Raw genomic sequence first — 15,839 nt, 5'->3', positions numbered from 1 at the left:
AAGAGACCGCAAGGGCCATCCAGTCCAACCCCCTGCCATGCAAGAAATCTAAATCAAAGTATCCCCAACAGATGGCCATCTAGCCTCTGTTTAAAGACCTCTAAGGAAGGAGACTCCACTACACTCCGAGGGAGTTTGTTCCACTGTCGAACAGCCCTTACTGTCAGGAAGTTCCTCCTAATGTTGAGGTGGAATCTCTTTTCCTGGAGCTTGCATCCATTGCTCCGGATCCTAGTCTCTGGAGCAGCAGAAAACAAGCTTGCTCCCTCATCACTATAAATTATATTATTATTATATCCACAGCATTCCCTTCATCTAACAAGCTGGTAATTTTATCAAAATACAATGCAGATGCACTCCTAGTCTCCCTACTGAATTAATATTGAACAACTAATAACTCTTAAGAGGGGTCCATACACAATCACGCTAACTGGATCAAACGCTCCAGACTCAGCCTTTCTATTTTTTCACAAAAAGGTTAGCCAATACATTTTTATTTAATAAAAAGTTATGGCAGTATTCTATATGGCCAAGTTGGGCTACTATTTGTTATATTTATTAAAACATTTATATCCCACCCTTTGTCTGAAGAGCTCAGGGCAGCTTACAACAAATAATAATAATGACAATAATAATAATAATAGGATTTATTTATATGCTGCCCAATCACTGGGAATCTGGGCAGTTTACAACAGAGGGGATAATAGACGGTTCGGATAATAGACGGTTCCCCGCCTTCAGGCTTACAATCTAAAAAGACACGACATAAAAGGAGAAGGGAATGGTGGGGGGAGGGGATCAGGCCCAGCATTCTTCTCTCCCTCTGAGGCCTGGACCAAGGCAGATGGACTGGAGGGAGGGCTCTTTTTCTTAATCGAGGCCAGGCCCGATGGTGTTGGGCCTGTCCTTTAGCTCCCTCCCAGGCCAGAAGATGACAGTTGGAAGGAGGGAGGAGAGGGCTCTTCCTCTTCAGGCCCGATGGTGTTGGGCCTGTCCTTTCACTTCCCTCCCAAATTCAGTTTAAAACAAAAAATAATAACAATTTCAGAAGATCAAATAAACCATTCATCAGTTAAAAAAGACAATTTAAAATCAGTTGAAACAATTTAAAAGAATGCTAACGGTGACAATGTGCAAACTGGATAAAATCAATTAGGCCACAGAGACTAATACAAATTCATTCTATGACTTTCTCCTAGAAGGACACTAGTACTTGTGCCAAGTGGGCCTCCAAAGAGATGCTATTCCACAACTGAGGTGCCACCATGGATACAGCTGATTCCCATGTCCTCTTACGATGCAGGGCATAGAGGAGGGCCCTTCCAATACACTTCAATTCTCAGGCAGGCATATATAAGGCAAGGCATTCCTTCAAAGTTCAAGGTCCCACAGCAGTTAGAATTAGTAAATCAGTCAGAATTAATTAAAATTTTAAATGACATCATCGGCATCTTGAATTCAGATCACAAGCATACTGGTAGTCAGTGCAATGCCTTTAAAAACCACTGTTCTATATGGTGTGACAGTCAGCAATCTGGTTGCTGGATTCTGTACTAGTGCAGTTTCCCAGTAGTCTTCAAGGGGAACTTGAAGACTGCACAGCGGTAGTATAACTGGGATTTTACCACTGCACTGACAAACTACTGTCCAAGAAAGGCTATAGATGGCAGACCAGACAGAAATGGCCCCAAACAGCCTAAACCATGTAGTTCACTTGGCCCTCCAAGGAGCCCATGTGGCGAAGTGGTTAAATGCCTGTACTGCAGCCACTCACTCACAAACCACAAGGTTGGGCGTTCAATACCAGCCAGGGGCTCTGGGTTGACTCAGCCTGATATCCTTCCAAGGTCACCAGCTAGTTGGGGACAATTAGCTTAACACTGTAAACCGCTTAGAGAGTGCTTAAGTGTACTGATAAACGGTATAGAAATGTACTTGCTATTGTTAAATGTACTTGCTATCCAAAAGTACTCCAAGCTATGCATGTGCGCCTTTGGGAGGAGCAAAACCTCATCCAGGGCAAGTAGTTTGAGAACTAATAATCCACAAAGCCTGTTTTACTGGGATTTGGATTCAGTTTACTGACACTCATCCAACTCATTACACCATTCAGGCACTACTCCAGCACCTTCAAAGCTCCAGCTAACTGCATTGACAAGGTGAAGTAGAGTTAAGAGTCATCTTCATACTGATAGCACCTAATAGACGCCTAATGATTCCCCCCAGTGGTTTCATATAGACATTGGTCATGGGAAACAAAGTCTTTTGGGTGAGTAACAGGTGATACATTGAGGAAGAGAGGAGAAAAAATCATGGGAACCATTTGCAAACAGTTTCAGTCACAGGTTACCTCTGTTCTCAAATGAAACAAGGAGAGTGAACAATTCAGAGCAGAAGATAGGCAACCTTATATAGTGTAATACAGTCTGCCCTTGGCTTACGCGGGGGACCCATTCCGAACTCCCCCCATGTAAGTCAAATACCTCTCATGCTCAATACCTCTCATGCTCATTCAAGTGAATGGGGTTTGTGCATGCGGTGGCATGGTGCGTGATGGCACGCATGCACCACCGGCGCATGCCCCATTCATCCGAATGGGACGTGGTGCCCCGCACGGCTTTCACCATATGCTGAAAGCCACATGTGATGCGGGCGCATTGTATATACCATCAGTAGTGATGTTACTACATGTTACTATCAATATTCAATTTCAGCCTCAAAAAACTATTTAAAATAACCACTATCTCCAAGATAACATTTCTGCAACACATACACAGCATGCAAAAGGCAAAGCTAATTTTTGCCTTATTTTTTAAATCAAACTTTTTAAGAGTAGCAACAAGTTTTACTGCTAAACAAAAAATAACAAAACATTACTTCCAACACATTGCTACCAGGTTCCATATGGTTCTAGTTTTGCCATCATAACCACTACACCAGGGGTCGACATCCGGCCCGGCAAGGCGGCAGGACCGGCCCTAGCACAGTCCTGCTGCCGCCGCTGCGGCACCAATTCCCTGGTTGGGGCCAGATTTTGCCTTGGCTGCGGGCCGGGCGGCGCTCCTCCTCCTCCCTCCACCTCCTCCTCCTCTGCGCGCTCCCGCAGCGGCCACCCACCTCCTCCTCCCCCACCTCCTTTTTTTTGAGCGCTGCGCAACTGCACAGTCCGCCCTCTTCCCCCTCCTCTGCAGCCCACCTACCTCCTCCTCACCGCAGGGCCGCAAGCACTTCCACTGGCCCTGCGCGCGCTCTTGCAGGGCCGCGCGCAGGGCTAATGAGGAGGACTTCCTCCTCCTGAGGCTGGGGCTGACTCCAGGCCAGAGCCTGTGAGAGCTGGCGGGGGGGGGGGGGGGCTGTTCCAGCCCCAGTCTGCCCCCATTGGCTAGCGAGGATCCGGAGGAGGAGCTCCTCCTCTGTTGGGCCGGGCTGCAGCCAGAGGGGAAAGGAAAGGGCCATTTCCTTTGCCCCTTTTTGGCGCCGAGGAGGAGGAGGATGAAGAGGAGGAGGTGGGTGCCCATTTACAGTATTTATTTTGGTTAAGTGTGTTTTTAAACTGCCTTTTTTCCAGTATTTATTTTAATTAAATGTGTTTTTAAACTGCATTTTTTCCAGTATTTATTTTGGTTAAGTGTGTTTTTAAACTGCATTTTTTCCAGTATTTATTTTGGGTAAGCGTGTTTTTAAAATGCATTTTTTCCAGTATTCTGTTTTAACAATGATAGTGGTGATGATGATATGACTCAGCTTGAGAGGCATGCAGGCACTGTTTTCAGAAGCCGAGAGAGTGTCACCTTCCAAAGTGTGTTTTGGGTGCTTTTAATGCTAACACGTCTCCCTTGCTTTGACAATGATAGTGTGATGATGATAATAAATAATAATAAATAGTTTATTTATATCCCGCTTTTCCAATTTTTGATCAAAGCGGTGTACAAGTTTAAGTGAAAATACATCAAGATAAAAACAATTAAAACAGTATCTAAAAACAATCACAATAACAATAAAAACAACAGGTTCAGCTGAATGGGGAAATCCATAGACATCACAAGGTCGTCAATGATGATGATGATGATGATGATGATATGAGTCAGCTTCAGAGGCATGCAGGCACTGTTTCTGAAGCTGAGAGAGTGTCACCTTCCAAAGCGTGTTTTGGGTGCTTTTAATGCTAACAAGTCTCCCTTGCTTTGACAATGCTAGTGTGATGATGATGATGATGATATGAGTCAGCTTCAGAGGCATACACGCACTGTTTCTGAAGCCAAGAGAGTGTGACTTTCCAAAGTGCTTTTTCTGTGTGTTTTTGGTTCTTTAATGGTGATATTGATATCAGCAAACCTCTGAGGCAAGGCCAATGTAAATTGCTGTGATTTTTACAAACCCATGCGCAGTGAAGAAAAACCAAAGTCCCTTGACCAAGTACACACTTCTGAGAAGTACACTTGGTGTAAGAATGGTGAAACCACCTTGACATGTTCAATATGCATAGCCATGTTAAACCATGCTAAGTGTTAAACCCAAGGGGTTTGGTTATGGAATAAGCCTCTGAAATATGCAAGAGGCCATGTTAAGTATAGCCATGTGAAATGCACAAATGTGCTGCTGTATGTGTTTTGGAATGCAGGTTGGGGGTGTTTGGCCAGAAAGGGACCGAGGAGGAGAGGGCGGGCACACGCCTCCTCCTCCCAGCAGGGCTTCAGTGGAAGCTCCGCCCCGGCGTGCGGCTCCGCCCCTGGAGGGTGGAAGCTCCGCCCCCGGCATGCGGTCCCGCCCCTGGAGGGTGGAAGCTCCACCCCCCGGCTTCGGCCCCCCGACTTGTCTGAGGGACAGCAACCCGGCCCCCGGCTCAAAAAGGTTGCCTACCCCTGCACTACACCATAAAATGTGTAGCATACAAAATTCCAACAATGGAATACATAGATTGACACCCACCATGTGGTGACTATAACAAGGCTTACTGAGATCAAGATGTGGTATGTGTGTGAGTGTGTTGTGTGCCTCAAGTCGTTTTCAACTTATGGCGACCCTGAGGCAATCATATCATATATTTTTTGGAAAGCTTCTTCAGAGGGGATTGCCACTGCCATCCTCTGAGGCTGAGGGTGTGTGATTTCCCAAGGTAACCCAGTGGGTTTGCATTATACTAACTTCTTCCACTGAAACAAAAACAAGACTACAAAATTTTGTGACACTGAGTTTTGTTAGTTTGATGACATGCCCTTCAATGAAAAAAGATTAGATAGATTTTTAAAGTTTGGATAACCAACATACCAAATATACTCAACTGTAAGTCAAGAAATTTATGCTGCAAAATTGATCCAAAAATCCTGGGTCGACTTATATATGAGTCAATATAATAATAGAGCTCAGAAAGATCCTAAAAGATGTCTTACTCTCCCTGCCTTGGCAGTGATTTCTGGAAGACCAGCAAGGGAAGAGTAAATGTGTGTGTGGCAATTCAATTCTCAGTCCCATGGAAAACCCCTTTCTTCAGTCCCTCCTTCTTTCTCAGAATTTTTCATCACCAAGTACCACATTTCCCTCCAGCTCCTGCTTTCCCAGTCCAATGTTAAACCCTTCAAGCACCACATTTCCTGCCTTCTCAATCTGATGTTAAATCCTTTCAAACTCCATATTTTCCTCCAGTTCCTGCCTTCCCAGTCCCATTGAAAACCATTCAAGCACATTTCCCCCCAGTTCCTGCCTTCTGAGTCCCATGAAAAAAACCCCAAGCACCACATTTCCCTCCAGTTCCTGTCATCTCATTCCAATGTAAAAACCTTCGTCTCCCCTAAGTGTTACCCTCGACTTCTCCGCGGGTCATATCAAAATCCATGATTTTGGCCCCAAAACCTTCCTTTGGCTTATACATGAGGTCAACTTGTACATGAGTATATACAGTACATCATGTTCTTCAGGTTTAGTCCTGCCCTGAAGTGTTATTGCCTTGGATGTCATTCTTCTCCAACATACATCCCTGCCAAGAGTATGTGTCCAGCTCAGTGATACCAAGAGGTTTACATATGCCAACTGTGAAATGTTTTTCTTACTCCATGCCCTAAATATATGATGGATCTCTCTATTAATTTCACATTATGGGATAAAGAATGTTTTCTATGAGAGACATTGCACAAAACTGCAGTATGGTTTCTTTGTCTACATCCTCCTCCAGGCCCTGGCATACTTGACTCTGATTCCTTCATGTACTAAGTCATTCCATCACTGCCTCTCATTAGTATCTTTACTCAGCCCTTCTTAGATAGGATCGTGTACACTTATTACCTCCCCAGTTTTGAGCATGGAGAGGAGATTTTCCTCTTCTAAGCACTCTCATCAAATTCTCTTCATGTTTCACCCATTAAATGATATGGACCAGTGGTTCTTAATCTGTGGCCAATGGACTTCTAGGGGATAGCAATGTCCTTACAGATGTCCTCGGGGCCTTTGGAGGCTTGCTTGCCCTCCTTGCTTCTTTCTTCAGCAAATGGGCTGCACGCGGAGGGACAGACAATGCAGAAAGAAGGAGCCCAGGACGGTGACTGGGATGAGTGGCAGGAAAGTCCTCTGCCAGGCTCCACTGCTATGCTCCCTGGGAAGGCTCACTTGCCCTCCCTGCCTCTTTCCCTTGCAGCTTGAGTAAACATGTATCAAAAGACAACTGCAGCTGTCCCGAGTCAAGGTGTACAGTACGTACAGCATTTGATGCACTTTAGGGTTGCTATATAAAACTCTGTTTTCAATGTCATTTGCCATCAGGTAATTTTCAATTTACAGCAACCCTATGAATGAGAGACCACCAAGAGCCCCAGTCATCAACTAACCTGCTCAGGTCTTGCAAATTTCCAATGAGTCACCTTGTCTCCTGACACAGGCTCAGTCTCCCTTATACAAAATGCTTGAGATAACTTCTGTATTTTGGGTTTCAGATTCCCTCCACCCCTCCAGATTTTGGAATATTTGCATATACAGATGGAGATGGGATCCAAGTCTAAACATGAAATTTATTTAAGTTTCATATATATGTTATACACATAACCTGAAGGTAATTTCAACCATAATATTTAGATAATTTTGTGCATGAAGCAAAGTTAGTGTAAACCGAACCATTAAAAAGTAAAGGTGTCACTATCTTGGACAACCATGTGGACAATTTGGGATTTTTTAATATTTCAGTTTTTAAATTCCAGATAAGGGTGACTCAACCTGTATCTTCAAAATATGACAGCCTCAATTTAGTAATCTTTGCTTCTAGGAAGAATTCAGGCTTGATTTGCTCTAAAAATCGTTCATTAATCTTTTCAGCAGTTCACAGTATATGTGATCTTGTGTGTGTGTGTATACACACACACACACACACACACACAGCATATTAAATTATCCACAAACTAGACAACACAAAACAAAAACCCTGACATAAAGACAATAACACCATATATAGTGTAAAAGCACAAATGACACATAACTGACTTTTTATCCCTATTGAAAATTAATTTTATTAGCTGTATTTCACCTTTCTCCATGGGAGCTGCAGAATCCTTTTCCAGCACTACATTTACAATGAGTTCATTTTCTTCCTGTCACCTTTCTTCACTGCATGTGTTTCACAACCAAATATAGAAATCAGAAATACTGTGGCCCTTTCGTTACACAGGGGAACCGTTCCGGACCCATCCACCCCCAGCGTAAGGCAAATACCGCATATGCTCAAGTCCTATTGAAAACAATGGAGCTCATGCACACAGTGCAGCGCACGCACCATTGCCTCTTCCATTACGCAGCATTCAGAGTAAGCTGAAAGCCGTGTATGATGCAGGCACACTGTATGTCTTTACACTTCAGGTTCTCTTCTAGTTATCCAATGGTTGACGGAAAGTATTTCTGATTTCTATGTCCTATTCTTCATCTTATTTTATGATTACAGTCTCTATTTTCATTACTGACTGAGCCAAGATGTAGGAAATCTTTAATTATTTCAATGCCTTTACTAGTGTAGTGGAGTCTCCTTCGTTGGAGGTCTTTAAGCAGAGGCTAGATGGCCGTCTGCTGGGGATGCTTTGATTTGGATTTCCTGCATGGCAGGGTGTTGGACAGGATGGCCCATGTGGTCTCTTCCAACTCTATGATTCTATGATTCTACCCACATTTTAAAGTTATGTAAATCATGGGGGCACTATTTTTTACCTAATATTCAGCTGCAACCCTGCCTTTGCTCTTTTCCCACAACTTTGATCAGTACTCATTCCAATTATTTGCTATTTTCTGAAAGTAATATGGAGTCATAGGAATAACAATAGCAGCTTCATTTATATACCACTTCATACCATACTAAGCAGTTTCTAAGCAGTTTACAACTGTAAGCTAATTGCTCCAACAAGCTGGGTACACATTTTAGTGACCTTGGAAGGATGCCAGGCTGAGTCAACTGTGAGCCCCTGACTGAACTCACAGCCGTGTGGTTTGTGAGTGAATGGCTGCAGTACAGGCAGTTAACCACTGCAGCACCAGAGTCATCTGCTTATCTTCAATTGTTGATGTTCCTCTCCTCAATTTTCAAGCCTGCTTCCTCTGAGTCTAATCCTGCTTTCTGTACAATATATTCTGTATATAAATTAAACAGACTGGCTGATAAAATGCAGCCTTGCCAAGAGGAAATCATTCTGTTTCTCCATATTGGGTTTTGACAGTGGACTCTTGTCCAGAGTAGAGGCTACACATCAGGCCAATTAGATGCTGTGGCACGTCCATTTCTTCTAGATTCAAATTTCTGTAATCTATAAAGGATAGTTTTATTTATATTATTTATTTCAAGGATTTATATCCCGCCTTTTGCATTTTGCACCCACCTGCTGCAGTTTCCAAACAGTTTCCAAGAACAGCCCCACATAGAGCTTATTACAACTGTCCAAGCAGGATGCAATCAAGGTATGTGTCACCATAGCCAGATCTGACTTCTCAAGCAACGGGCGCAGCTGGAACACTAGTTTTAACTGTGCAAATGCACTCCTGGCCACAACTGAAACCTGGGCATCCAGGCTCACATCTGAATCCAGCAGCACAGCCAAGCTGTGAATCTGAGATTTCAGGGGAATTGTAACTCCCCCCCCCCCCCCCCATCCATCACAGGCTGAATCCCTATTACCTGCTCTGCCTTATGACTTACTAGGAGCACATCTGTCTTGTCTGGATTGAGTTTCAATTGTCCTCATCCAATCCATTACTAACATCAGACACTGGTTCAACACAGAGACAGCTTTCTTGGAGTCAGATGGAAAGTAGAGACAGAGTTGGGAGTCATCTGCATACTGCTGACACTGCACTCCAAAACTCTGGATGACCTCTCCCAGAGGCTTCAGGATGATTTTCTTCTGAAATCCTTTGGTGTATTTCATTATCCAATGTATGTTAGCAATATGATCCCTAGCGCCTCTTTCTTTTCTGAACTCAGCTTTGTCATCAGACATTTCTCGTTCCATATTTGGCAAAAGTTTTTCTTGTAATATCTTGAGCATCACTTTCTTGCATGGAAATCAGTGCAATCATCCAGGGTGTCCCTTTTCTTGGGCACTGGAATATATATTGAACATTTCCAGTCTGTGCGACATTGTTTTGCTTTCCTTATTAGTTGGGAATTTTTCTCTCTTTACAGCGTGAAACAACTCTGCCTGTATACCATCTATTCCTGGTGATTTAATTGTCCCAAGTGCTTTTAGAGTATTTTCCAATTCACTTTCTAAAATTGTGGATTCAACTTCAAATTCTTTCTTGAAGGAATCTGTCATCACTTGGTCACTTATATAGTTCCTCAGGGTTTGTATCTACTGACTTTTTATTTTGCATTGATCACATCTTGGTCATGTAGCATCCTTTGGTTTGACTTTCTCTTTAATTTTGTGGACAAGGACTCTTCTTCTGCCTTTTTATTGTTGTAATCTTCTATTTTTTTACAGTGATTATTATGATAATTCTTTGTCCCTATACACAAATCACTGAATAGTCACATTTTGGATTCTGACCCTGTTTCTGTTATATGTCCTTAACACCTTGAACAATTTAATTTGTCATAATTAGGCTTTTCTATCTTTTTGGCTAGAGAGAGTGTTTTTTTTCATTCTTCCCTAATGATGTTGACTCAGAGTTCTTCTGATTCCCTGTTAACTATGCGTAGTACAGTGGACCCTTGTTATACGCTGGGGTTTGGTTCCAAGATCCCCCGTGGATAACAAAATCCGTGGCTGCTCAAGTCCCATTAAATATAATGACATAATAAAATGGTGTCCCTTATAAAAAATGGAAAATCAAGGTTTGATATTTTACATTTATACTTTTTTGAACATTTTCAAACCATGGATGCTTGAATCTGTGTATAAAAATCTGTGTATAAGAAGGGTCGACTGTACTGCAAATCTTCTTTACATGGTCTTTAAATTCTACAGGGATGTTTATCAGGCTGTATTTTGGCAGAACGAAGGATTCAGTGTATTTTTTAAAAAAATCTTTATTCTAATTTTAGATACCAGCAGTGGTCTATGCCACAATCTGCACCTAGTCTTGTTTTTGCACAGAGAAAAGAGCTTCCTCATTTTTTGCTTCTAATTATATAGTCTATCTGATTTCTATATTGGCCACCTGTTGATGTTCATATATACAGCTATTTCTTTGTTTGCTGAAATAATGTTTTCAATGAACCAACTGTTGTTCTAAAAAAATTTAATCAGTTCTTCCTTGCTTCATTTCTTGAGCCTCACCCAAATTCTTCAACAATGTTTGATTCTGCTCTATTTCCTGCTTCTGCATTCCAATTGCCTATGATTATCTACATGTCCTATTTTGGTGTGTGGACAATTTCCTCCCACAGTTCAACATAGAATCTTTCTTTTCTTTTTCATCTGCCTCTGTGGTGGGAGCATAAACTTGGATCACTATTATATTGATATTATTTCTCTGGAATCTTGTTGATGCTATTCAATTAGACTTCATATTGTATCTCCTGAAAGCTTTTCCTATATTTTGTCTATTATTAATGCTTCCTCATTTCTCCTTTGATTACCATCTCCAGTGTAAAACAAGTGTAACTTATCTGATTGGAAAATCCTACTCCTATCCATTTAGCTCGCTCACATCAAGTATGGTTATGTTTAGGCATTCCATTTCTTGTTTTACAATTTCTAGCTTTCCGAGATCCATGCTTCTCATTCTTCAGGTTCCTACATCATATATTGTGCAGATGCTTTCGACTTTTCTTTCACCTCTGAGCACATAAGTAGCTGAACATTCTTTCAACTTGAGTCCAGCTATGTCATTAGACACAATGCTACTTGTATTTGTCCTCTGCTCTTTCCCAGAAACTGGTTGACTGCCTTCCAACCTGGGAGTGTCATCATCAGGCACAAACTCTTTATCAATTTCCAATTGTCTCTTTGCGGGGTTTTCATGGTTAAATACAAATTCAAAAGAGGTTTACTGGTGCTTCCCTCTGCACTGCACTAATCAGAGTTAGCTAAAGTGCCACTGCTATTGTCTCCAAGAGATCTTCCACCAGAGTCATCTGCACTCTACTGCTGCTGCCCAGTAGCTATTTGGGACACTTAGGCTGGCTCCTCTGTAAAATCATGTCTGATGTGGAAGACCCTACCAGCAGCAGTATTACTGGAAGCATAGCTTCTTGCCTAATAGGCATATGCTATCCCACTGCAACAGAAAGGTAATGACAAGGTGGGTAATGGATAAAAGAACCCTATGCTTCTGCAATTAAAAAATGTTTGATTTGCATCTGATATAAACCACAGCTTAGAATGGCATCATCATTTTAATTAGCCAATGCAAGTCTTGTGGCTGACAGAAATTCACCCACACCCAAAGTAGATTTTTCTGTCCATTCAGCTAGAGGCTAAATTATCTCTGGAAAAGACAGAACCAATTTTTTTTTAACAAGTAGTTTTCCGAGAGAATTTCCTTTGGGCCTACAATATGCAGAAAAATATGGGATCATTTTCAGTTTTTCTATGACTTTTTGTTCTTCAAAGACATGACATGTGGTGACCTCCACCATTACTAATAGGTTATGAAAGGTCAAAATTCTACAGCAACTTACCTGAAGGCCTTCTGCTCAATGCCACAGGACAGGTGCTTTAAGAAATTTGAATTGCAGTTCTTATGTTTTTGACATGTGGTCCTGAACTCTTTCCTTATATGTTTAAGCTAAATAAACTCTGATTTCCTTAAAGAAAAGCAATTATCCATTTTAATCGCAACCCATGATTGGAATCTTTTTAAACATCACATAATCAGGCTGCATGGTCAGATGAACCATGAACCAGAGAACTGCCCAACTCCAGCTGGGAATGGCGGAATCCTTTGAGCAAAAGCTGAAAAGAAGCAGAATTGACAGCTGTGTCTTTAGGGAACTGTGCTGAGAATGGATTTGCTGAAGCAATGCTAAAGATAAGCAGTATAGTAGAGACAAGTGGAGGTTGAAGCTAGCTTCAGTTTATAAAACTTGGAACATCTGGGTAGGAACAATAAAGACCTTTGTTCAGTTATATGTAAGTCCACTGCTGGGAAAAGGAAAAGTAAAACTGAGAGGTTGCTTTGTTACCTGAGACTGCTGTTGAGACATCTAGTGGCGACACGCCCACTTTGCAAGTCAAAGCCTCTAAAGAGTAAAAAGAAGAGGCATTGTATGATTTCAGAGACTGCATCTTTGATTACAGTCTACTGACACACACTCTCTCTCTTTTTCTTATTAAGGCATATCTTATGACCTAGGAGAAGTTCAGAGGGAAGAGTCTGCGGATAAAGGACTATCTAGCTTGAATGAAAATTGATATTTGCAAACAGATGTTTTGTGCATACATAGATTATTATAATAGTTAGACCCCAAGAAAAGAGAAAAGGATTTTCCAACAAGGAACTCTGAAATTAGTGGAAAGGACTTTCCCTCTTCATTACATAATGTGCTGTGAATCTTTAATAGTTTTCCCCTTTAGGGCAGAATACAAAGAAAATGTAGGGAAGACCCTTGTAAATTCTATTTCATTTTGATCCTACTTATAAGATACAAAACAAACTTAAGACAAAGTAACACTCTCTTAGATGTTAAGAAATCCAGGAATGCCACTAATAAAATACTATGTTTCTGCCTGCTTTATAGCTGAAAGAGTTTCTTATATCTGCTATGTTTTCTGGAACTGGAAAACTGAAACACCTCTTATAACGGAACAAATATCCAACACATATAAAAATAATGTCTATATTCTCACCTTAATGTAAGCCATCTTCTGCACAGAACACAAAAATTATATTATAAATTTCTCAATTGTTCTATCCATCTGTCTTATGATCATATGGTAAATGCAAGTCATAAATAAGCAGGAACCAAGCTGTAGATTCAACTAGCCCCAAAGACAAAGGACTCCAATTGCTAATTTTCAAAAAGCAGTGACTTTCATGTATTTTTTCTGTCAGGAAAAAATGGGGTTTCTGACAGAAAAGGAGACAGATATTCTTCAGTAATCATTCTTTGTTACTTTCTGCCAGTAGTATGATGTTATCTGCATATTTTAAATTATTAATGTTCCACCCTCAAATTTTTTTGTCTCCTTCCTCTGAGTCTAATCCTGCTTACATATATGTTCACCACAAAGGTTAAACAGACATGATAAAACCTAGCTCTGCCTGATCCCTTTGCTGGTTGGAAACCATTCTATTTCTCCATATTCTGTCCTTATGCTGCCTCTTGTCCTGAGTATAGGTTACTCATCATGACAATCAAATCTTTGGTGCATTCATTATCCAAAATATACTTGCTATAAAATCTCTAGTGACTCTTCTTTTCCTGAATCCAGCTTAGACATCTGGCATCTCTCACTCTGTATATGGTAGAGGCATTTGCTGCAGAATTTTGAGCATCACTTTGCTTGCATGGAAAATTACTGTAATGGTCCTGTGGTAACTGCAGTATTTGGTGTCCTCTTTCTTAGGGACTGGAATGTATATTGAACATTTCCAATCTGTGGGTCATTGTTTTATTTCCTGTATTTGTTGAGATTTTAGTTAGAATGACAGTAGACTTTGTCTCTCTACACTGAAGCAGCTTTATTGGTATGCAACCTGTTTCTGGTGATTTATTTCTCCCAGGCACTCTGAGCGCAGCTTCCACTTCACTTTCTAAAAGCGACAGGGAGATATGTCAATGCCTGAGACAGAGGGTGACGCTCCCCAGTAGCCACAGCCTTCTGCTGTGGACACAAACACTGATGGGACAGAGATCTGGCAGTACCAGCCTCAGCAAACAACCATTAAGAGAAGAAGGGAGATGCTCAGAGCATTTATATCTAAAACACTCAGCAATCAAACAGTACCTATAGGAGGCTGCCAGACCATAAATATCCTGACATCTCCCACAGGAAGGTGACCTTCATGGCAAAAGCAACCGTCATGCCTCATGTTCCTGTTCGGGCTGCCTGATAGCCTTAAACCTTGCTTTGTTTATTGACTATGCTCTTGGATCCCCCTTTGGACTGTTGACTGGATTTATTGCTGGACTGTGCATGACTTAGACCGAACTGACATAGCTGCTTCTATTTCCTTGCTGGTGACCCATGCTTCTCTCTGTATTTCTCTTGGGCTCTGTATCTTCCTGCACTCCCTTTCTGAGAGTCTAGTCTTGGGCTGCGACCAAAACAAGACAATGTGTGTCATAGAGCATCCCCATTCTTGGTTTAAATTTTCTTTTGATTTCTTGGATCTTATGGGAAAGGTCTCATGTTCTTCCTCTTTTTTTGGTCACTTTTTATTTTTCTGCATTATTATAGTAGTTCTTGTCACTGTGCACAAGTTGTGGAACAGCTGCATTCTGACCAAGCAGGTAGGAAAAGAGGAAAATCGCATTCCAGCTGGATAGACTCAATCAAGGAAGCTACGGCCTCAAGTGTGCAAGGCATGTTAATGACAGGATAAGTTGGAGGTGTCTCATTCATGGGGTCACCATGACTCAAGATTGGCTTCACAACCATTAACACAGCATTGGTAAAACATGAAGTGTTGACACTTACCATGAATATTAATTCTTGGATAGCAGGAGGAACAATCCACTCAAATGTGGGTCTTCCCACGCACCAGCTGGCCAGGTGGTTCACAATCCTTTTCAGTAACAACAGTTGACTCATCTCCTTTCTCCGTCCGTTTAATTCTAAAACCTTGCCCATAAACTAGGTGCTATCATTTAACTAGTACTCTGCTATCTAATAAACCTATGAAAATAACTTTTTTCCCTTTGCAGCCAGCCAGAATGGAGAGCTCCTCTTGGTACTCAAGAATGAATATTCATACTCATTCTCTGGATAAACAGGAGGAGCAATCCACCCAAATTCAGGACTTACCTAAACCTCAGTATATCAGGTGAGAGTGGCTGCCCATAATCACCTCACATCCTGAAGCACCATGCTACTGAAAACTGTCTATGCTGAACTATATTTATCTATACAGATAAATGCTGTTGGGAAAACATAAAACATGATCCGTGGCCATGGTATTGCTAGTGTATTTTGTTCTGCTTTTTTGTTGCCACCTATTGAAAAATATTTGTTTATTTTTTAATTCTGACCAGAGATGAGCAAATCAACCAGGAATAGACCAAAATATTTATCTAAACCCTCAAAAACCTCTTGGTTCAGCAAAAATTCCCTTGATGTATTGCATGCCTGCTCAAACAGCCTGTGCATGCACATTTAAAATATTGCTCAGCAAACTAAACAATTCTGCATGATTCTTTGATCAGGAATAACAATCCAATTCACCCTCTATTTCAAATGTAAGTTTTTACTTTTAAATTGTCTGTACAT

General features: G+C 41.4%; 1 protein-coding gene across 4 annotated transcripts in view; it reads right to left on the bottom strand.

The window, feature by feature from the left end:
* The window catches only part of TTLL5 (tubulin tyrosine ligase like 5), a 295,829-nt gene that overhangs the window by 172,250 nt on the left and 107,740 nt on the right, over positions 1 to 15,839 (bottom strand). For 2 of the 4 annotated variants that reach the window (XM_089522251.1, XM_089522253.1), the window contains exons 21-22: positions 13,257 to 13,274; positions 12,593 to 12,649 (exon numbers count right to left, since the gene is read on the bottom strand). The exons of 1 other annotated variant lie outside the window; for it this stretch is intronic. In XM_089522251.1, the coding sequence (XP_089378377.1) occupies positions 12,593 to 12,649; positions 13,257 to 13,274 (75 nt within the window). The remainder of the gene's footprint in view (positions 1 to 12,592; positions 12,650 to 13,256; positions 13,275 to 15,839) is intronic. One more of the 4 variants, XM_089522249.1, reaches the window with a different exon arrangement.

The sequence above is a fragment of the Sceloporus occidentalis genome, unplaced genomic scaffold (genome assembly GCF_023333645.1).
Source record: "Sceloporus occidentalis isolate IW3139 unplaced genomic scaffold, rSceOcc1.0.p SCAF_4, whole genome shotgun sequence".
Lineage (NCBI taxonomy): Eukaryota > Metazoa > Chordata > Lepidosauria > Squamata > Phrynosomatidae > Sceloporus > Sceloporus occidentalis.
The sequence above is the reverse complement of the archived record's forward strand: the minus strand, read 5'-3'. Positions and strand labels throughout refer to the sequence as shown.